The sequence below is a fragment of the Lepidochelys olivacea genome (genome assembly GCF_965140295.1).
Source record: "Lepidochelys olivacea isolate rLepOli2 genome assembly, chromosome: 9".
NCBI classification, from domain to species: Eukaryota; Metazoa; Chordata; order Testudines; family Cheloniidae; genus Lepidochelys; species Lepidochelys olivacea.
Genome location: NC_140419.1, coordinates 53,946,740 through 53,969,266, shown reverse-complemented (window position 1 = coordinate 53,969,266; position 22,527 = coordinate 53,946,740). Strand labels below are relative to the sequence as shown.

The window sequence follows — 22,527 nt, the reverse complement described above, 5'->3', positions numbered from 1 at the left end:
CTAGAGCAACAGGAGTCAACCTCGGAGCCGGAGAATGCTGACGGAGAGGACCAGAGCAGTGCCAAACATTGAGTGGTCGCAGGGTGCCAGGGAACCGGGGAGCAGTGCCTGGCTGACCGGGACTGTGAACAGTACTGGGAGTCTCTGGACTAGGATCAGTGTCTCACACTCAGTTCCAGTGAGGTCATCGGTGCTGTACTCTGGTGCTGGGCAACTGATAGTGTCAAGGACCGGCGTGCAGTCGCTGAGGGCGCTGCTGGCTGGTTCGCCTCCGGTGCTGTAACCTCACGCTGGGTCGTGGGCACCAGGGAATAATAGGACGCTGAGCTCGAACGGGAGTGGTGCTGTGAGCAGTGCCCAGATAGTGACCTCAAGCGGCGCATCATTGCCGGCATCCCTCTGGACAGCACCCTTTTAGGTGGTGCCGAAGGCTTCTCCCTGCATGGGAGGGGGTTTGGCGCCAACAACTCAATGAGGTCTTTTGCTGCCTCGAAAGTGTCGGGTGTGGAGGGGTGTTTGAGGACCTCCTCCAGCCCTTCGTCGGCACTGCATCCTCTGGGTACCAGACTCAATGGGGCCTGAGGTGCTGGAGTCGATGGTGCAGATTCTTGGCTTGGGTCCGCAATATGTCTTTGCGTGCCAGGGGCGTCTTTGAGCGGCTTAGTAGCTCTTTGGGGAGAGCGTCCTCTTTCCCCTTGCTTGTGCCGCTTAGTTGGTGCTGGAGAGGTCGACCAGTGCTGAAGTTGGTCGTCCCGTCTCGGTGCCGGTGATTTGCGGTGCCGGGTCGCGCATGAATGCCAGGGCACTTTGCACTGAAGAAGCCGGTGTCAGTCGGTCAGAGGCCGGTGGTTGTAACACAGCCTCCCTGAGCAACTGCTTAAGGCGAAAGTCTCTTTCTTTCTTGGTGCGTGGCTTAAAGGCCTTGCAGATTTTGCAGCGCTCTGTCTGATAAGACTCTCCCAGACCCCAGAGACAGGAGTCGTGGGGGTCGCTGTTAGGCATAGACTTGCGGCACGTGGTGCAAGCTTTGAAACCCTGGGCTTGTGGCATGCCCTGCAGCCCAGGGCTGGTGCTGGAACTGGCTTCCAGACACCTGAAAACAAAGGAATTCTAATCAACTGATAACTATCTAAGAACTACTCTAACTAGAAGACTGAAAGGCTAAGGGATCACTCGCAAGCGAGAGAGAGAGAGAGAGAGAGAGAGAGAACGTTCCAACGCCTCCACGGACGGTAAGAAGGAACTGAAGGGGGGGCCGGGCCGGCAGGGTAATATTTACACCACCATGAGGGCACCACTCTAGGGAGCTGCTAAGGGAACAAGTTTCCAACGTCTGTGCACGCTGCGTGCGCACACCTAATTGGAATGGACGTGAACAATCACTCAAAGAAGAACCATCGTTGCTGCACAAGGTGAGTAACTTCTTCTTCCCCTCTTGCAAGCACAGAGTCTGAGTGTAGCAAAACCTTTTAATAAGAGGAGGAAAGTAACTCAGCATTAATTTGGGAAAACACCGCAATGAGGGTTAATAAACACAAACCATCAGCAAAAGTAAGTTGGGCAGTGTCCTTTTCCCCTCAGGGTCTTAAGCCCAGCAACCCAAAAATCCCTTTAATGTGCCCATCCCTTCTGTGCTCCCCACTCACAGTTGCTATGCGTCCTTGGCCAGTGCAGCCCCAGAGTTCAGAGGTTCATTGCAGAGTTCACCTCCCACCCTGGGTGGAAGGGGGAGGGGGTAAGGAGGCACCTTACATGCTCTGTTGCTCAGGCACTCGCTCCTCACCCTGCCAGCCAATTGCTGCACTTCTCTGCAGGGCTCTGCTCTGGCTTTCTCTACCAGCTGTCCTGCTGGCCACTTGCCATGCCTCTCCACCAGCCACCCAGCTGACCACTCAACAAGATGTCTTCAGGACCCAGCACTTAACACAGTGATTTCAGCTGTTAGTGAGGGAGCCTCACTGCTGGTGCACACTGGGCAGTTTCTTGCAATAGATACACTCTCCCAAAGTAGGTGTAATACTTAGACCTAAGTATCAGTGATTTCAGCTCTGCAGCATGTAATAAGACTCTCAATTGAGTCTAAATTAGCTCTTTTATTATACTATGGAGAGAGGAAGGGTCAAATGGTGTCTAGGACCTTTAAACAGGGCCCACCACCACCAGGTATAAGTACATGTTTTTTTTCATTTGCTATTATAAAAAAAAAAATCAATGTTTTTATCAAATGCCCCCTCCCCCGATGTTTTACCTAGAATTGTTTTTTGTGTGTGTGTTTTTTTGTTTCGTTTTGTTTAAATAAATCTGTAGGAAGTTTAGAAAAACATTCCCCACAAAAAATAGGAGTCCACTCTGCCCAGTGAGTGTAGACACTGCCATTCTGATCTGGCAGCATTGCACACCCATTTTATACTCTCTTTGCAGAGATGTAAATGCTACACAAGGTGCAAGAGTGAAGAGGCCAAACCTACATTCCCTGTATAGGCCAGAGATGCAAACTCCAGGATCACTCAGCCAACCTGGATCCAAATCAGTGAGCGGTGGCTTCGAAACAGAGAGAGGGCTAGTCCTGCTCTGGCTGCTTCACACTGCTCCAGAGGCGCAAAGCCGGTTGGAAAGCTGGCTTAGTCAGCTACCCAGGGATCCCCCCAGGGTGAAGGAATTCTTGGAGGGTGTAGAGCTGGCTCAGCTGGATCCTACACACAGCTCTGCACTCCCTATCTTGGAGGATGACCAGGAGAATGGGGGCATAACCAGAATGCTGCTATACTTTGGTTATCCCTGACTGGGCTGTAGGGGTTGTAGCTTAGGGCTACAACCAGCCATTGTAATTTAGAGCAGACCTGAGAAAGCTCTAAACTATGGTGGCAACAGTAGTGGGGTAGAACTGGATCTTGGGAAGGGGAGACTTAAATGGTTTCTTGGCACCCCACCCTCCACAGCCTCCCTGGGCCAGAGCACCTGGGAACTGTTTTAGCAATAATGAGAAGGCCCATCAGATCTGCAGGAGTTAGTGATACACACTCACATTCTTTGTTTTGAATCCAGTCCAGAGTCCGGGTTTGTTAACCAGCCCCCAGGTGCATTTCTCATAGCCTGGCCTGGACATTTGTTCTGGAGAACAGTTGAGCGTGTGAATCAGGTTTCCAGACCCTGCCAGTTTAACAGGCCAAACATGACAAACACCACGCAGCATGATTATCAATGCACTGATTACGCTCGGCCCGATTCAATCCAGGGTGTAATGCTGCTGGCTCCAAGACCTAAGCAGAATGAAGTGATCCTGGTAAAGAGCCAGTGATTATTTGTCATGCAGTGTGTGAGCTTGGGTCTCTCAGCCACAGGTACTCACAGCCCCTCTGTGGTCATAGTTAACTTGATAACCACTGGAGCTGGTCAGGAAATTATCATTTTTATCAAGGTTTCATTAAAAATCCCCAAACTGAATTTTTTTTTGAATACCTGACAATTTTTGAAAAAAAATTTGGCAAAAATTTCTGTTTGGTGCTAAAGCCATTTTCCATCTCTAAAATGTTTTGAGGGAAAATTTTTGACCAGCCCTGTTAATGGTGGTGTGATGGGCTGACTCCCTTGACTTTATTCCCCGTAGTACTGCCTGGCTTCTGTGGTCCATGCATGACTCCTGGAGGCAGGGAATTGGGAAGTAGCCTGTACTAGCTCTTTGTTAGTTCAGACTTGCCATAGTGACACATAAGCGGAACGAACCCAGAGGGGTCTGAACTGGATCCTTGACGTTAATACAGCTGAGCCAGTGGGATTTTACTAGAATGACGAGCACAGAAAGGTTAACTGAGATCTCTGCCCAACCAGCACTTGTAGGTATAGTGATGAGTGACCCCCTCACAGAACTAACCACCAAAAGCACAAACAAAGACCACCTGAGCTAAAAGATTAACTCCATTATCTGGTAGCAGTAGCAGTATCCTACATGATCCACTTGGCCAGTGGGTTACATAGATGTTGGCTTTAATAAGGCAGCCCTTGGAAACAATCCATTGGGAGAGTACGTTCTGTCACTGAAAAAACCACGCAAGAGACTGTGCTTGAGAAGAAGTCAGTTTATTGTTTGTCTGACTAACATGCTAAGTCTTTTATACACAGTTTTATGGAAGGTTAACATGGCAGTCTGCACCCTCTGAGCCAAAAAGAAACTGAAACACCATGATGAGAACTGCCTACAGCCAGTCAAGTGATGAGGGAGGAGTCAGAGTGAGGAGTAGAAAGGGAAGATGAGAAGGGTGAGAAGAGAGGATGGAGAAGGGCTACTCAATTGATAACCCACAATGTGATTTTGGCCTCACGAGCCAAGAAAGCCATCGCTTTGGTGAAGTAACTTAAAAGCTTGTTGACCGATCCAAGGCGGCAGCTGTTTGGCTTCCTTTGTGATAACTTTGATGTACCCAGTAAAGAACCAGGTTTAGCTCCTTCAAGTTAGTTTGTAATTTCCCCATGTGGGTTGGTTTTGATTAAGTTTTCAATTTTATGCTCATTCCATTTATCATTTGACCATCACTGTGAATGTTTAATTTGTTTCTTACACTTATCGGAACTTACTTTTGACATGAGCCACTTTAAATCCTGATGCTGGTAGGTTCTTGGCTTGTTTTCTGATGACCCCAAAGCAATGCCTTGGATTTATTTGTGCATCTTTTTGCCAGCTGTAAGGGTTGAAATCAGAGGCTAGAACTCTGTGCATTTAGTACATTTCGTTTCATCCCTCATGTTGAATAGCTGCAAAGAATCCTGGTGCTATTTGCTCAATTGGCTGGTGTGGAGGCGTTGATAATCTGACACTTATGCATGATCTTCCATCCCTCAAAGTGAAACACAAACTATACCCAGTACATACAGGAATCAAGTCATAGCTGAAATGAGGGCACCGCTGAAGTTGACCATAGCAACTTTTTAGTAACACATGCAGGAGAACAACAGAACAGTTTAGGACATCAAGTGAGGAATAATATCACATACAACTGATGCTCCTGGGAGAATTTAGGTAGAATGTAATTTCTCTCATAAAAATTTGGCCAGAGCGAACAGCCCTCCTGATGCAAAAAATGACAGGAGTTTTTTTTTTCAACAAGCACAAGTGTGAACAAGGACACCTCCAACAGCATGGAGCCCTTCAGCACGGAGCTGTGGTATTGGTTCTGGGCTGAGTGAGAGGGAAGAGTGTCACCTTCTGAACCTTCAAGATCGTCTGGAGTGGGAGCAATCTAGGCTCATAGAGGAAAGGGGAGAGCACTGAGGGATGGAGAGCTGTAGAGAGATGTCTGGGTATAGGATGAGGCTCTGTCTTCTTGTAAGAGCAACTGAATCATAGAATCATAGAATATCAGGGTTGGAAGGGACCTCAGGAGGTCATCTAGTCCAACCCCCTGCTCAAAAGCAGGACCAATCCCCAATTAAATCATCCCAGCCAGGGCTTTGTCAAGCCTGACCTTAAAAACTTCTAAGGAAGGAGATTCCACCACCTCCTTAGGCAACGCATTCCAGTGTTTCACCACCCTCTTAGTGAAAAAGTTTTTCCTAATATCCAACCAAACCTCCCACACTGCAACTTGAGACCATTACTCCTTGTCCTGTCCTCTTCTACCACTGAGAATAGTCTAGAACCATCCTCTCTGGAACCACCTCTCAGGTAGTTGAAAGCAGCTATCAAATCCCCCCTCATTCTTCTCTTCTGCAGACTAAACAATCCCAGTTCCCTCAGCCTCTCCTCATAAGTCATGTGTTCCAGACTCCTAATCATTTTTGTTGCCCTTTGCTGGACTCTTTCCAATTTATCCACATCCTTCTTGTAGTGTGGGGCCCAAAACTGGACACAGTACTCCAGATGAGGCCTCACCAATGTCGAATAGAGGGGGATGATCACGTCCCTCGATCTGCTCGCTATGCCCCTACTTATACATCCCAAAATGCCATTGGCCTTCTTGGCAACAAGGGCACACTGCTGACTCATATCCAGCTTCTCGTCCACTGTCACCCCTAGGTCCTTCTCTGCAGAACTGCTGCCTAGTCATTTGGTCCCTAGTCTGTAGCGGTGCATTGGGTTCTTCCGTCCTAAGTGCAGGACCCTGCACTTATTCTTATTGAACCTCATCAGATTTCTTTTGGCCCAATCCTCCAATTTGTCCAGGTCCCTCTGTATCCTATCCCTGCCCTCCAGCGTATCTACCACTCCTCCCAGTTTAGTATCATCCGCAAATTTGCTGAGAGTGCAATCCACACCATCCTCCAGATCATTTATGAAGATATTGAACAAAACCGGCCCCAGGACCGACCCCTGGGGCACTCCACTTGACACCGGCTGCCAACTAGACATGGAGCCATTGATCACTACCCGTTGAGCCCGACAATCTAGCCAACTTTCTACCCACCTTATAGTGCATTCATCCAGCCTGTACTTCTTTAACTTGCTGACAAGAATACTGTGGGAGACAGTGTCAAAAGCTTTGCTAAAGTCAAGAAACAATACATCACTGCTTTCCCTTCATCCACAGAACCAGTAATCTCATCATAGAAGGCGATTAGATTAGTCAGGCATGACCTTCCCTTGGTGAATCCATGCTGACTGTTCCTGATCACTTTCCTCTCATGTAAGTGCTTCAGGATTGATTCTTTGAGGACTTTGAACTTCAGTGTCAAAACAGAGGGGGCTGTGTCACATTCTGGGGCCACTGTAGCCATGTAACATGGCTATGGCTTTCTCTCCTGTCACTCTCCTCTTAGAAGCTGGTTTTGCTGTTCAAGGGTCTCATATTTATTAATGGCAACAGACTGGCCAGGATCCTAGCCTGGAAAATCATCCTGTAACATGTTCCTCACTCCCCCTTTGTACCCCCCACAGCCTTAGTGTGTTTTCCTTTGACTTCCCTGAGAAAGTAGAGACAATTTGATTCTGCTTCCTTTCTTGGTGCCCTGACTACAATTTGCAAGGGTCTGGGACTTCCTAAATCTCCCATATGCCATCATGTGGGTTTAATGGTTCTCATATGTTCTTTTTGGAGGTTTTGCCGTGTCCCAAAAGTGTCCAGTTATCTGACTCTAAGTCAGGGATCGGCAACCTTTGGCACGCAGCACATCAGGGAAACCCACTGGCGGGTTGGGATGGTTTGTTTACCTGCAGTGTCCGCAGGTTCAGCTGATCGCAGCTTCCACTGGCCGCGGTTCGCTGTTCCAGGCCAATGGTGGGGTGCGGGGGAAGAGAAGGTATTGTCTTATTTTAAAGTGATATGAGTTTGTAAGGAAAACTAGGTTCTCTGGGGAAATTGTGTTAACTACCACATTCCCTTTAACAGATATTTGAGAAGGAGACAACCACCTAATTCCATTAGAGACTAACCAATTTATTTGAGCATAAGCTTTCGTGAACTACAGCTCACTTCATCGGATGCATACTGTGGAAAATACAGAAGACCACTGTATTTTCTGTATTTTCCACAGTATGCATCCGATGAAGTGAGCTGTAGCTCACAAAAGCTTATGCTCAAATAAATTGGTTAGTCTCTAAGGTGCCACTAGTACTCCTTTTCTTTTTGCGAATATATACTAACACGGCTGTTACTCTGAAACCTAATTCCATTGGCATCGCTAATAGAATAAGTTATTTAACAGATCTCAGTCTGCTGTTGGCTTTCCCCACTAAAAGCATGGGGGACTACTCTAGGGCAGGGGTTCCCAAACTTGGTTCGCGGCTTGTTCAGGGTAAGCCCCTAGCGGGCCGCAGGATACTTTGTTTACCTGAGCGTCTGCAGGTACGGCCACTCGCAGCTCCCAGTGGCCGCGGTTCACCATTCCTGGCCAATGGGAGCTGTGGGAAGCGGTGGTGCTCTAGGGATATCTGCAGTTCTGGGATTTTGTGTTCCCATTGCACTCTTATGTGGGACACAATGTTTGGAGCATTGCATTAATTCATTTATCTGGTATGGACTCACCTAGCTTCAGTCTTATCTGCCTGAACACCTGCAGTTTGTTACTTTGGGCCCTTGCTCTTCTATCATTACATGTATGGTTTCAAAGATGTCCCTGGGGAGAGTTTGGTTTCTGCTTGTCTAGATTTACATGCACCTTTGGGTCAATAAGTTATTGGTGGTAGACACCAATGGTCTCTGGTGTCAGATGTACATAAAAGCTTTCTAGTTCTGGGGCAGATGGAGACAAAATGAGGTTCATATCAATCAAAACCATTGGGCCTCCAAACTTATTTGCATATTTCCCATAATATGCTTGCAAAAGTGGGTATAAACATCACCCAGTGCAATATCACCACTGGGAAGGCACTTCCCCTGGGATTAATCTGTAGCCCCATGCACATGAATGCTAGATCCCTATCCTATGCTCCCCACTCACACATCCCATCTCCAAACATGGTTCCCAAGCCCCTAAACTACCATGTCCCCATATATCTAAAAAATAACATTTATGTGTACCTTATTGTAACATTTGACATTAAGCTTTTCAGTGGAATTAAAATCTATCCTTCCTTCTTCTTCCCCCCTGCACTGTCTCTTTTCTTCAGTCTAGTTAGTCTGTGAATTTGAGAACATTTCAATTATTTTTTTTCTCTGCCCATTTTCCTCTCCTTCATCTGACTAGCTCTCTCTGGCATTTCTAATGCACCCAGGGCATTTCTTCAGGTTTCTCTTCTATCTGATTCAACCTGTGTTCACCTCCTTAGTTGTCATCTCCCTATCTTCCCCATCTATATTTTCTCACATTCCTTCCTGGTACATTGATCTCAGTTTCTTTTTCTCCCTCCCTGCTTTCTTAACCCTTTCTCTCCCTCTCAGCTCTTCTTTCCCCTTTCCCTTTCGTTCCCTGTGTTCTCACCTTCCTCCACCATTTTTTTCTCTCTCATATTGCTCCCCTTTGAAATGCCAGGGGCCTGTTTTCTCCTCTGGGAGAAGGGGGATCCCATAGCTTTTTCCTGTCTTCTGGAGTGGAGAGTCTATTCTTTTTTTCCTTTCCCCTCTGGGATCCATTAGGGGCCTGTCTTTCTCCAGTAGGGGCTGTTCCGACTCCCTCACATTGGCCCCACATTCTCCTTCATCCCTGAGATGGGGATGAGGTGTCTGTCTGAGTGCTGCAGGAAGGACAGGCCTCACAGTAGGTCTCCTGTTTCTTGTTAGAGTATCCTTAGTGCCACATAGACACCCAGTGGCCCTGCAGGAGACAGCAGCCCATTGTGCCTATTGCCAACACTCACTGCTGTGGAACTGGCAGCTGCCAGATGTTCTGTTCAGGGCTTGGCTCCACCTGTTCTCCACATCCGACCTAGCTGTGCCTAAAACACCATGACTTTGATTGCTTTTGCTGCCATATAGGGATTCTTTGGAGCGGTCCATCAAAGCAGCAGAGTCAATGGCTTGGGGGTAGCAATGACAAAGGCAGTCTCAGGTTTTTATGATCACAGCATGGTTACATCCATCCCTGCTCATTGTCTTGACATAGTTTTCATTCCGATACTACGGCTCTGAATGAAGACTGACAAGGAAGAACTGTTGCTTCTTCTGAGGGCGGTTCCATTTCTCCCGCTTCCAAAGCAGATATTCTTGGAGCCATCGCTGCCCTGGCCTTTCTTCGGAAGTCTACATTAGTTATACTGAAAAGATGTCAAAGCACAATAACCTCCCCAGCATGCTTTCACCCCTTGACACTGAGATGAATAGCTACCAAGGGCAAGTCCCTAGTTAGACTTAGAAAACCTTTTAAAATGATTTGGTTAGCATTGATTTTTCTCTAACTTTTTTCCATTTCATCTGGTTTTATCATTTGCATAGTGCTCTCTGATGTTCCCATGAAGTATGCTAGAGAAGTAAAATTGGAGGGAGTCTTACAGGTAACTGTTTAAATCAATTACGCCCCAGGGATTTTCCATACCATAGAGGGTTCACGTCCTTCCGCCCTCATAAGGTTCCACATGACTGGCTCTTGTGCATACAAATGACAAGTCAGCCTCAGATAGTATCACCCCCAACAAAGGGCTAAGTCAAGGTTCCGTTCCAGTTTTCAGAATGAAATTTAACAACACTGCATTCCTGACAGCATGGGAGGCAAACAGGAGCGGAAAGTACAGTGATAACAATGTAGCAAATAAAGAGATTTGGTTATTAACACAATGAATGGGTCACAGTATAAGGCTGGAAAAAATTAAAGTCTACATGACATGAGAGTCTATATAAGTGATGTGACTGGGGGGAGAGAGGGGGAGCAGAGAGAGTAGGAAAACTGCCTTATGGCCAAGCAGAACTGATTACTAATGCAACGAGGGAGGAGGTAAATGAAATTCTAAATACCTCATATTCAGGTCTGGCTGCAAGTCACATTGAGACAAACGACTCTTATACTGAAGCTCGGCTATCATTTCTCTAAGGCTACTGATGAGGGGAAAAGAAAAAAGCTAAAGGTTCTCCAGATTGTGTGTGTGCATCTGTGTGTGGAGCGGGGAGGTTTATTTTTCTACAGGAATATTGCATGAGGAAAGCTACTTCATAAAGCAAAAATCAGTACATTCATTACGTTCACACAATATCCTGTCACTCAGGCCAAGTACTGTACTAAAGATAAGACAATACACTGCAACCCAGGTGACACTGAATTGGTTTAAATTGCTGTGAGGTAACAGGCAATCTTTCAGCAACCACCATTGTTCTCTGTGTTTGTGTTTACACTGAGTGTGCATCTGCACAGCTCCCATATACAGATGGAGTGGATGTGGAGCTGTTTCCATGTGCATTTTTTTTTCTTGCTTAATGCACATCTATGTGTTATTTTATTGATGAGATGACAAATCACAAGTTATCTGACAACAACAAGAACCTCTTATTCCCACACATTTTATTTTCCACAACTGTTGTCTAAAGCAGTTGCATGTCATAACAACAGCGGGATATATATATATAAAGCATCCATTCGCTCACACACAGGTGCATGCACACACATACGTACACCCACACAGCCCATATAGTTTTTGTTTCACCCACTGTTGTTATGACATGCAACTGCTTTAGACAACAGTTGTGGAAAATGCAATGTGTGGGAATAAGAGGTTCTTGTTATTGTCAGATAACTTGTGATTTGTCATCTCATCAATAAAATAACACATAGATGTGCATTAAGCAAGAAAAAAATGCACATGGAAACAGCTCCACATCCACTCCATCTGTATATGGGAGCTGTGCAGATGCACACTCAGTGTAAACACAAACACAGAGAACAATGGTGGTTGCTGAAAGATTGCCTGTTACCTCACAGCAATTTAAACCAATTCAGTGTCACCTGGGTTGCAGTGTATTGTCTTATCTTTAGTACAGAACTTGGCCTGAGTGACAGGATACTGTGTGAACGTAATGAATGTACTGATTTTTGCTTTATGAAGTATATATATATGTAAAATGTGTGTACACAATACAAAAATTACATCCATGTTACCAAAACAGTCTTCCCTTTTTAGAAGACAAGACCTCCCCGATTCATCAACCACCTGCCTTTCTTTACTCATATAGAAAATGTTCCATAATAAAGAGCAACCATCATGTATGGACCAGTCAGTTGAAAAGTACGGTGGCCCCACTGGACAAACTTTATGATTTTGCAGTGATCTACAGGAGTGGCTTTGGCCACCATTTTGGAGCTGGAAGAGTGGGTGGACACTTAGTGCTCAATCCCCACTGAAAGTGAAACACATCTGAATATTGCCCAGGCTCAAACAGGCTCTTTCCAACAGGAACAGGATTTTTTTAAAAAAGGTATCAACTGTTTGCAAGCACTTACTCCTATTCAAGGGCAAATGCAAAATGGTGGCCACTGTTAACCATGGTGAATGGAATTCTATGGGTCAACCATACTTTTTAAGTGATAGTAATGTAATTTTTCCATATAGTCACTATAGCATGTGTGTCTCTCTTCTACTATATGCATGAGGAAAAAAACCCACCAGTACATTATACTTCAAGAACTAGGCCCATACAACATTAGCAACTAAAAATTCTTAAAAACATTGATTGCTATATCAGTATTTCTGCACATACCCCCTCTGGGATGGTATAATACTGTGTAATGCATGATGGTGAGACTTACATGTATTGAACACTCTGTCTGGGAGTTGGGTAGTCACCCCTAAAACATGAGATAAGAAGTGTATTACACTGCCCCCATCATATATTTCCCCCTCTGTTTATCTCTCTCTAAATCAGGGGTGGGCAAACTTTTTGGCCTGAAGGCCACATTGGGGAAATAGAAATTGTATGGCGGGCCATAAATGCTCACAAAATTGGGGTTATGGTGTGGGAGGGGGTGCAGTGGTGAGCTGGAACTGGTTGTTACATTTAGAAGCCTTTTTAGAACTGATTGTCCCAAGGGCTTCTAAATTTAACAACAGGCCAAAAGTGGCACCTTAGGCGTCGACTCCGTGGGTGCTCCAGGGCTGGAGCACCCATGGGGAAAATTTGGTGGGTGCAGAGCACCCACCAGCAGCTCCCCTCCGCGTCCCCGTCCCCAGATCGCCTCTGCCCCTGAGTTACGCTCCGCCCCACTCTGCTTCTCCCCCCCACTGCTCCCCGTCTTCCCACGAATCAGCTGTTCGCACGGGAAGCCTGGGAGGGCTGAGAAGCAAGCAGCGGCTTCGCACTCAGGCCCAGGGAAGCGGAGGTGGAGCGGAGGTGAGCTGGGGTGGGGAGTGTGAGGAGGGCCGCTGCGCCGCAGCAGGTAACCCAGGGGGCGCGCAGGGGAACTGCTCCCCGCCCCAGCTCACCTCCACCTCCCTGGGCCTGAGCGCGAAGCCGCCTCTCGCTTCTCAGCCCTCTCAGGCTTCCTACACGAAAAGCTGATTCGAGGGAGCCAGGGGACAGGGGCCTTCAGGGGAGGAGGCGGTGGTGGAGCGGAGGTGAGGCCGGGCGCAAACTGGGGCCGGGCGCGGGGTGAGGAGCTGTCGGTGGGTGCTCTGCACCCACCAAATTTTCCCCGTGGGTGCTCCAGCCACTTTTGATGTGATCAGTGGGGGGAGCAGCTGCTCCCCCTGCTCCCCCCGCAGCTATGCTACCCCATCCCTAGGAGTCAGAGGGACCTGCCAGATGCTTCCTGGGAGCCACCCCAGGTAAGCACCGCCGGGACTCCCCACCTCGCCCCCGGCAGGTCCCTCTGGCTCTTAGGCGCAGGGTGGACACCCACTACGGTGGCCCACGAGACCCTCCTGCCCAGTTCCGAGGGCAGTCAGGGGACAGGGGTGGATGGGATGGGGGTCCCGGGGGGGCGGGGATGGGCCACGACCCCCTCCTGGGGTTAGGAGGGAACCGGTTGTTAAGATTTTGGCAGCTCATCACTGGGTTCGGGCTTTGGGGTGGGGCTGGGGATGAGGAATTTGGGGTGTAGGAGGGTGCTCTGGACTGGGACCGAGGGGTTTGGAGGGCAGGAGGGGGATCAGGGCTGGGGTAGGGGTGCAGGAAGGGGTGCACGTTCCAGTTGGGAGTGCAGGCTCTGGGGTGGGGCTGGGGATGAGAGGTTTGGGGTGCAGGAGGGTGTTCTGGGCTGGGATCGAGGGATTTGGACAGCGGGAGGGGGATCAGGGCTGGGGCTGGGGTTGGGGTGTGGGGAGAGGCTCAGGGGTGCAGGCTCTGAGTGGCACTTACTTCAAGCGGCTCTCAGAAGCAGCAACATGTCCCTTCTCTGGCTCCTACGTGGAGGCGCAGCCAGGCTTCCCCATCCGCAGGCACCGCCACTGCTGTCCCCATTGGAGCACCAGAGGGGGCCATTGGATTGCGTAGCAGCCGGAGCAGGGCCTTCCCGTGGCTTCCAGGAGCCGTGTGGTGCAGCCCCCGACCCTGCGCCGCAGCTGGAGCGCTGGAGCAGGGCCACACCACGTGGTGCAGCCCCCGACCCAGTGCCCTGGCCAGAGCGGGTCTGAGCCCCGTGATATGGCCCTGACCCAGCGCCCTGGCTGGAGCAAGGGCCAAGCTGCGTGGTACAGCTTGCAGGCTGGCTTAAAACGGCTCGTGGGCTGGGTCCGACCTGCGGGCCATAGTTTGCCCACCCCTGCTCTAAATCTATATATGGAGATATAGTTAGAGCTATCACATCACACACTTATTTTATATATTTGCAGCATGATTTGTTCTACCATCAAATCTTCTACTGTACCGTTAACGTTTTGTTTAACCAATCAGGGACTAGTTTGCTACAAGCCAAGTCCTATATCGAATGCTGAAACTAACCAGACTGTAGTATTCTGGGGAGCTTTTCTGTAAGTTTACAAATATACAAAAACAAAAGACCAACCTCTTTCCAAAAAAACCCAAGTCACTGCTTTTCATCTGGCAAAAAGTTGTATACACATGATTTAAACTTTCCTTTTTAAATGTTGAACTGGTTTTGGCAATTTTAATAAAGTACAATATATTACAACCAAACCAAAAAAATAGCAAGTTTCAGTAACAGCTGTTAAGAGTGATGTAATCTGAACATTTTCACCCACCCCTCCCTAGAGACAGAGAAAAAAAATCCTCCACCATCCAATAACTCAATTTGTTTCTTTAGGAAGCTAACCAATAGGAAGCAACACAACAAGCGTGTGGTATCAAATGAAGCTGACTAATCTTGTGCTCTGTATTAGCAAGAACACCCTCCTTCACTGGCTGGAGGATCCTGTGGTTTGTCCAACTTGATGTCAATCACTGATGGAGGAAAGAAAGGTTAAGGAAGATGATGATATCATTACTCAAGGTAAACCTGTGTATTCTAGGTGCTGGGGCAGTTACCGCTGCTTGATTTCTGGCAGGTGGGAATTAATTTTAGTGGTCATGGAAGTGATATACCAACTGGCAGCAAGCACAGTGCAGGTTGGTGCTGTGTATCTCCACCTACCTATGTCCTAAGCCATCTCTACAGGACTTCTGCTTCACATGGAGGACCCCCAAAATTTCTGTCAAGGCACTTCCATCCAGACTTTTAGTGTCCGCTGCTTTGGTCTGGGCAGAGATTTCCAAGTGTGCTGAGTTGGGCAGGGGAGTTGGCAGACAAATATCCTCTAAGACAAAAGCACCCAACGCAAATCACATGGGACCAAAATCCGAAAGCTGTTCCGCGTACAGGCCCACCTGGGAGTCGAGGCACGGACCCAGGGGGCTAGCCCGTTGCACCACCGTGGCCACACCGCTATTTTAGACATGAGCTTGCTCAAAGCTAGTGTGTGTAGGTCTACCCACCTGGACCTACACCTCTGGCTGCAGGGAGATGTACCTGTCCTCCAAAGGCTCTAGGGGGGAGTTTGCTACAGAAAGAAGCGGTGTGGGAAGCTTTGCCGTAGGGTACTGCCTCCTCCCCACCCCCACCAGCTCTTTTCCTCCTAGGGAAGGTGCCAAATAAGCTATAAATGTGTACACTAGCCATACAACATGGGAGCAAAATTGCAAGTACCCCACTCTGCTCTCATATAGCAGGACTACAGGCCCTTGTTCTGCTGTGACGAATGTCGTTGAACCCAGGAGGCCAAACCTCCCCTGGTCCTAATGCCACTTGCTGCTGCTGCTTTAAAATGACACAGCAATTCCATCTGGCTGTGCACTAAATGCAGCTGATTTAATAATTCACAGGCTTCCCTGAACAAAGAGTTGAACTGAGGTGCACATGAACAGCCACAGCCAATTCCGAGAGCTGTGGCTGCCAACGCGCGCAAAGATAAATACATTAAAAAATAATGAGCTGGGTTGATGTGCTGCGGAGAGGCAGCCCCTTCAGTGTGACAAGCCACTTGCTAGCCTCGGCATGCAGGAATTTCTCAACAGATAGGTATGTTAAGGCTCAAGGCTAATCCTGGCCTCCTGGACCTGAGTATCCTACCTTTATGGTTCCAAGAGAGGACATCAGGTCCTCATCTTGCCTGAAACTAGCTTCTTCCGTGAATCCTCCAAAGGGACTACCAGCTCATCTCATCTGACCTCTTGTACCTCACAGGCCACTAGCCCCACCCAGCACTCACACACTAAACCCAACACCTGAAATGCGACCAAAGTATTACAGCCCCTTAGGAGACTAGACTATTACATGCCATGGGAGAGATTGGGAGGGACTGAGGTGCACCAGTGTGTGAGGCCCCTGCACTGAATCATAGAATCATAGAAGATTAGGGTTGGAATAGACCTCAGGAGGTCATCTAGTCCAACCCCCTGCTCAAAGCAGGACCAACACCAGCTAAATCATCCCAGCCAGGACTTTGTCAAGCCAAGCCTTAAAAATCTCTAAGGATGGAGATTCCACCATCTCCCTAGGTAACCCATTTCCGTGCTTCACCACCCTCCTAGTGAAACAGTTTTTCCTACTATCCAACCTAGACCTCCCCCACTGAACTTGAGACCATTGCTCCTTGTTCTGTCATCTGCCACCACTGAGCACTGCCTAACTCCATCCCTTTGGAACCTCCCTTCAGGTAGCTGAAGGCTGCTATCAAATGCCCCCTCACTCTTCTCTTCTGCAGACTAAACAAGCCCAGTTCCCTCAGTGTCTCCTCATAAGTCATGTGTCCCAGCCCCCTAATCATTTTCATTGCCCTCCACTGGACTCTCTCCAATGTGTCCACATCCTTTCTGTAGTGAGGGGCCCAAAACTGGAGGCAATACTCCAGATGTGGCCTTACCAATGCGAATAATCACTTCCCTTGATCTGCTGGCAATGCTCCTACTAATGCAGCCCAACATGCCATTAGCCTTCTTGGCAACAAGGGCACACTGCTGACTCATATCCAGCTTCTCATTCACTGTAATCCCCAGGTCCTTTTCTGCAGAACTGCCTCTTAGCCAGTCAGTCCCCAGCCTGTAGCACTCCATGGGATTCTTCCATCCTAAGGGCAGGACCCTGCACTTGTCTTTGTGGAACCTCATCAGATTTCTTTTAGCCCAATCATCCAATTTGTCTAGGTCAGTCTGGGCCCTATCCCTACCTTCCAGGGTATCTACCTCTCCCCCCAGCTTAGTGTCATCCACAAACTTGCTGAGGGTGCAATCCACCCCATCATTAAGATCATTAATGAAGACGTTTAACAAAATCAGCCCCAGGACAGACCCCTGGGGAACCCTGCTTGATACCAGCTGCCAACTAGACTTAGAGGAAATCACTGGATGGTGACATCAAGAAAATGCAAACTAGACATCACTGGCAGGAAAATGATTAAATGAGAGAGACCCAGATAATCCTGGCAAGTGACCCTGCACGCACATGCTATAGAGGAAGGTGGAAAACCCCCGAGGTCCATATCAATCTGACTTAGGGGAAAATTCCTTTCTGCCCCGTGAGGCAATCAGTTAGACCCTGAGCATCTGAACTCAAACCAGTCAGCCCAGCACCTGAGTAAAAGAATGCATGGTGCCATCTGAGAGCCCTGGCACACCCCAGCCAATGTCCCATCTTCAGCCATGGCCATCACTGATGCTTCAGAGGAAGGAGATTAAAAAAAAACAAACCCTCCCAGAATACATGGGTGGGAAAAACTGCCTTTCTGACCCCTGCTCGTTGTTTCACATGGCCTGCCCCCATAGTGTTTGCTGTGTGATGGGGTTGGGATTCCTTTGCTTCGCCCTCTCCCATGGTTTTTAATCCATTTGTCCAAATGTCTAGTTCATGGCTCTGTTTCTTCAAAGACTTCGGGGCAGGTGGCTGAGGAGGGACAAGTGCTGGGGAAAAGGGGTTGGGAGACAAGTCAGTGTCCTTGCCATCCAAGTCAGGGGGAGTTAGGCGCCTGTGAGGATCTGCGCTCCAGAAGAAGGCCCGTAAAGGGAGAGGCCCAGGCAGAATCCAGGAGCGAATATGGCAGATACCACTGGCTCCAATACTGAGTATGGCACTTTTAACTGCCCGCCTCCCACCCCAGAGATCCGCCAATGGGCTGATAATCCATTGCGCTTGTGGCATGTTCACTACAGAAGGTGCTAAGTGTTATTTCCCAGCCTACTCCATATTACAGCTGCAGTGAGAGATGCCTGAGACACAGAGCCATGAAAAGCTGGAAAACTGACTACTGGGCTCTCTGGGCCAGATTGTCAAAGGTTGTTAGGCGCTGAAAAATGCAGGTGGGTGCCTAGTGGGCTATCTCGTACCTAAGCAGGTTAGGTGCCTAGCTCCCATCGACTTCACTTGGAGCTGCAAGTGTTTAGCACATCCGGGAAACAAGTGCAAGTCCAATGCTAGTGCTAGTGTAGACAGGGCTCCCAGCGGGCAACGTTGGCCTAAGCACCATGTCCTCTAGCTTGGCTTAGAGCAGGTCTGCTCGGCCCAGTGGGGCCAATGCAGGCAGGCATAGGCCCTTGTCTGCACTAGGGCCTGCAACGAGCACCGAACCTGGGCAGAGCATTTCAAAGCTGCCTAATGGATCTGGATGCCCAATTCCCATGAAGATTAACTGAGGTCCCTTAGTTGGCTGTGGAAATCTCAGTCTTAGGGCTTAAACTGTGGGGGGGCATGATGCATAGGGCTGCGGGGGTGGCAGCCTCACAGCTCTGCAGAATCCTTCACACCACTGGGATCAGGAGCGAGTGCCTGGCCTGCTCCGAGGTTGCTGGGACTCAGCTCAGCATGGCAGAGGAAAGACACCCCTAGCGCACGGCTGCGAGTGGGAAGGGATCACAGCAGGCAGCATCGAGTGGGGTGCTGGGCACAGCTGATCGGAGGAGCTGCACTGCAGGGGAATGCTAATTAGGTACACACCTCATCACAAGAGCTCATGCCATTTCCTGGGAGGCAGCTTTTGCTCCCATGGTAACAGGGACAGGAATCATTAGCCTGGGCCACTGCCTTGTGAGGAGGAACGGTTCTGCCCAGCCAGGCTTCCAGACATCTCCTCCTGGGCCAGGTGCTGGCGCCTTCAGTGAAATGATGGCATAGAACAGTTTCCTAGTGGGGCAGACGGGTGGTTTTCACTGACACTGCGACAGTATTAGGATTTCCCCTGCTGTTGAGGCCTCCGGCCTTTGTGAAACGGGAGTGTCCTTCAGCTCTGAAACTCTGCCTGGCTCCATTAGCTGAACTGGGGATGGAATTTAGGATTTTCAGAGCCTACATTGGAGTCTGCCTGGTCATGGCTGAAGGAGGCTGCAGCTCTCACAGCACTGCCCAGACAACTGGCAGGCACAGTCCCAGGCATTGGCCCCTCTGTGCCGCCTCCTAGTGCTTTGTTGTGGGGGGCGGAGTCCTGGCACTATGGAGTCAGCAACTTCTGTGGGCTTCTCTTGGCCTCCAATGCTGGCTGCTGCTCCACACTCCCTCTCACCTGCCTATATGTGTCCAGGCCAGTGCTTGGAGAAGAAGAAACCATCCCCTAGCTCCATTAATTTAAGGCAAGTGCACCTGGATAGCTCCTTCGTCAGGTGTGTTTACTCCTCACATAGGTTTTCCATTGCTCCCCATCGCTGGCTGGGAGGGACTCACTGTCACCTTCAGGGCCATGGCAACTGGGTTTGAAGAAAGGGCCCAGTCTTGTCTCCCCTCAGGGCTATCAGCAAATCTGAGGGACAAGAGTAGCTAAAGGCTCCAGTTCCGTCCCCTCTCGTAGTCTGCAGGAACACTGACTCGGTTGCCCCACTGCCTGGCAGACCCCAGGGAAGGGTGTGGGAGAGGGAGGGTGGAATCCCAGAACTGGCCATCTGCACCAGGGGCCACATGCAGGCTCTGACCTGCCCCCGAGACAACCTGAGCCCGGCACACCTCATTGCAGATTAAGGGGCACATCCTCAAGCGCAGCTGTCTTCTCCATTCCCTCCCACAGTGCTGCGCTTCCATTCACCTCTGCTATCTGCCCACCCTTGACTCTGAACTCCCCTTCCCCTCCTCCTGTCCCGCTACCTGTCAATCTGCCCATCATGTCAGTCGCTGTGCGCCTCACTGCCTCGCTGGGCAGCCTCATCCAGACCAGTCTGGAGTCCCCACCTAGAGTTGTCACACTGACTTCCAACCTGCACAGTGCCCCCGACCCTGGGGAAACAATCCCCACCCATGAACTGTATTTGTCCTGGGTACAGGAGGGGCTGCACTCACCAACGTTTCCATCTTGTGAGGGCTTCATACAGAAACTGAATACCCTTTTGGATGATGCTTTAGCCAAGCAGTGCAAACCCATACAGATTTAAGTAAATACACTGATATCACAACCCACACCCACCCCCCGCCCAGGGTGAGCCGTGTCCTTGAACTGGGAGCCATTGACATCAATGCCCTTTTGGAGGGAGGAGCCCCTAGGATTTGGGGCTTAGCAGTCACAGTGCACCGGGGCAGTTTAAACCCTCCGTCGTCTGCACAGGGATTGATCGGAGAGCTCAAATGGCTTCTGTACTGAACACCCCCTGCTGCAGTGCATAATAAATGCCATTGAATAGCTGCCAGTGTTGTGTAAATATTAACTGGGATTGGCCCAAGGCTGTCACTCCGGTGCCTCAGGTCAGGGGAAGCCTTGGTGATACTATGTGGGGACAATAGCAACTTGACACAAGCTGTCCTCATTCAGAAAACACTGCCTCCCTGCACTGTTCACTAAGGAACTATTTGCTGCTCCCTCTCCCCTGGCCCTGGGGGAGTCATTATTGCTGTGTTTAATTTAAAAAGAGGGAACTTCTCTGTAATAAATAAATCTTAATTGGAGCAGAACCATTAGCCACCCAGCTGGAGGAACTGCTACATTGATGCTTTTCTTTTTGTTCATTCAGTAATTGGAGAAAAGAGACAATTAGCTTGGTCTAATGAGAGCACTGGTGTCTGCCAGAACCTAGCTGTGGTGGAAGGGAACGTTTTCTGTCTACCTTCACACTGGGTACAGAGCAGTTTGCCCTGTAAGCTTCCCCAAATCTGCCCTCAGATGCTCCTCTGGTGGATGGCTGAGCAGTAATCCAGAAGCACAAATAACTAAGGAGCGGTTATGAGAGGGGAGCACAGGGAGACATGAGGAAATCCACCAAACGGTTCACTTTATCCTCTTTGTTATTAGCTCTTCATGGCTGAGAACTAACGAGGGGTGAATCTAAAAAGGGATGTTTCAAATAGGAATCAGAAAGCTCAGCAGCTTTCCCAATCTCATCTCAACCTTCCAGTCTGCAAAGCGTAGAAGATGAGCTGTACTGCAAGGTTTCTGATCCTGACAAGTTTAGGCCCTGGTCCTGCAATGAGCTCTGGCTAGGCAGACCCTTCCTGACTTAACTAAGGCTCAGTGCTGGTAAGGTGATCATAGAAATGTACGGCTGGAAAGGATCTGAAGAGATCATCAAGTTCTGCCCCCTCGGCAAAGGCAAGGCCAAGTAAACCTAAATGATCTCTGAGGGCACTTGTCCAACCTGTTCTAAACCACTCCCAATGACAGGAATTCTGCAGCCCTCCCTAGGGAACCTGTTCCAGAGCTTAATTCTCCTTAGAGTTAGAAAGTTTGTCCTAGTATCCAACCTAAATCCATCTTGCTGCAGCCTAAGCTGCTCACTTCTTGCCCTACCCTGTGTCAAGTTCAGAGCCTTTGTGTGAGTCAAAAGTACCATGAAAAACAATAGTCTCCTTCATGGTATTATGGTACTTTGATCACACTATAATAAGGGTACTGTGTGATTAAAGGGTGGCTACATTGTAGTTACAGTGTAATTCAAGTGTGATTTTTGCTTTTCAGTGTGTAATCACAAGCACCATTTATATCATGAGTGGGTTAGCTACACCACTGAATTACTTATCATTACCCCTTGTGGGTATATCCAGGTATATTAACTACATCATATTCAGGTTGTAATTCCTCTCAGTCACGTAGCCAACTTTCTGGTGACAGGGATCAGCACTAATTACAGATCTCAGAAAGCAAAACCACAGTAGCACTACACTGTAATTGCAGTTACAGGACCCTTTGTAGCAAGCATGGTGGATACTTTTGGCTGGAAGGAGACAGGGCCGAGGAAAAACCTACAAAAACGTAGTGAAAGCTTTGGAATTCAGGAACAGTCGAGTTTGAGCTTCTAGGTGACTCACTGTGTGACTTCTCTGATCCAAAATGGGTGGGCCAGCCCTCCTGCGAACAACTCCCAGCATGCCCCCCTGCAAAACTGGAAAGATAAGTTGGTTTAGGTCGTTCAGCTGCCTGTTCTGCTAGCCCTATGGGATGGCAGCTGGGAACAGCGATCCCTGGACAATACCTTTCCTTGAGGCAGAAGTAGCAACTGCCTGATGTGTTTCCTTTGGAAGGCTGGGTAGAAATCCAAGAGTCCAGCACTAAAGGTATTGATCCTACTGATCCTACTGCTGAGCTCTTTTACAGAGTTGCAATCCAGGCTCATGGAGGGGCCGATAGAGCTGTGATGGGTTGTCAGTCCCAACAGAAAAACAAACCCATCTGCTGCTGGCAGACTTCATCCACTGGTGACTTTACATCACCACCAGGGAGGGATGCAATGCGGGAAGCAAATTCTGATGTCAGCTTTGGGCCTCAGAGCTCTGGGTGCCTCCCTTCTCAGGTACCTTTGTCACTAGTCATTTTATAAAGCACATGTTCTAGAGCCTTAAACAGGA

The 22,527-nt window shown here is 48.9% G+C and overlaps 1 protein-coding gene and 1 long non-coding RNA gene across 3 annotated transcripts in view; both read right to left on the bottom strand.

Annotated features, from left to right (window-relative positions):
* The window catches only part of LOC311526160, a 42,131-nt gene extending 40,406 nt beyond the window's left edge, over positions 1-1,725 (bottom strand). The window contains exon 1 of one of the 2 annotated variants that reach the window (XR_014712957.1): positions 1,647-1,725. This is a non-coding gene — a long non-coding RNA (uncharacterized lncRNA). The remainder of the gene's footprint in view (positions 1-1,646) is intronic. The other variant, XR_014712958.1, reaches the window with a different exon arrangement.
* A 12,649-nt stretch (positions 1,726-14,374) lies between these two features.
* Positions 14,375-22,527, bottom strand: part of RAB6B (RAB6B, member RAS oncogene family) — a 127,899-nt gene continuing 119,746 nt past the window's right edge. Inside the window, exon 8 of the mRNA XM_084638910.1 lies at positions 14,375-14,687. Within this exon, the coding sequence (XP_084495036.1) occupies positions 14,623-14,687 (65 nt within the window). The 3' untranslated portion in view covers positions 14,375-14,622. The remainder of the gene's footprint in view (positions 14,688-22,527) is intronic.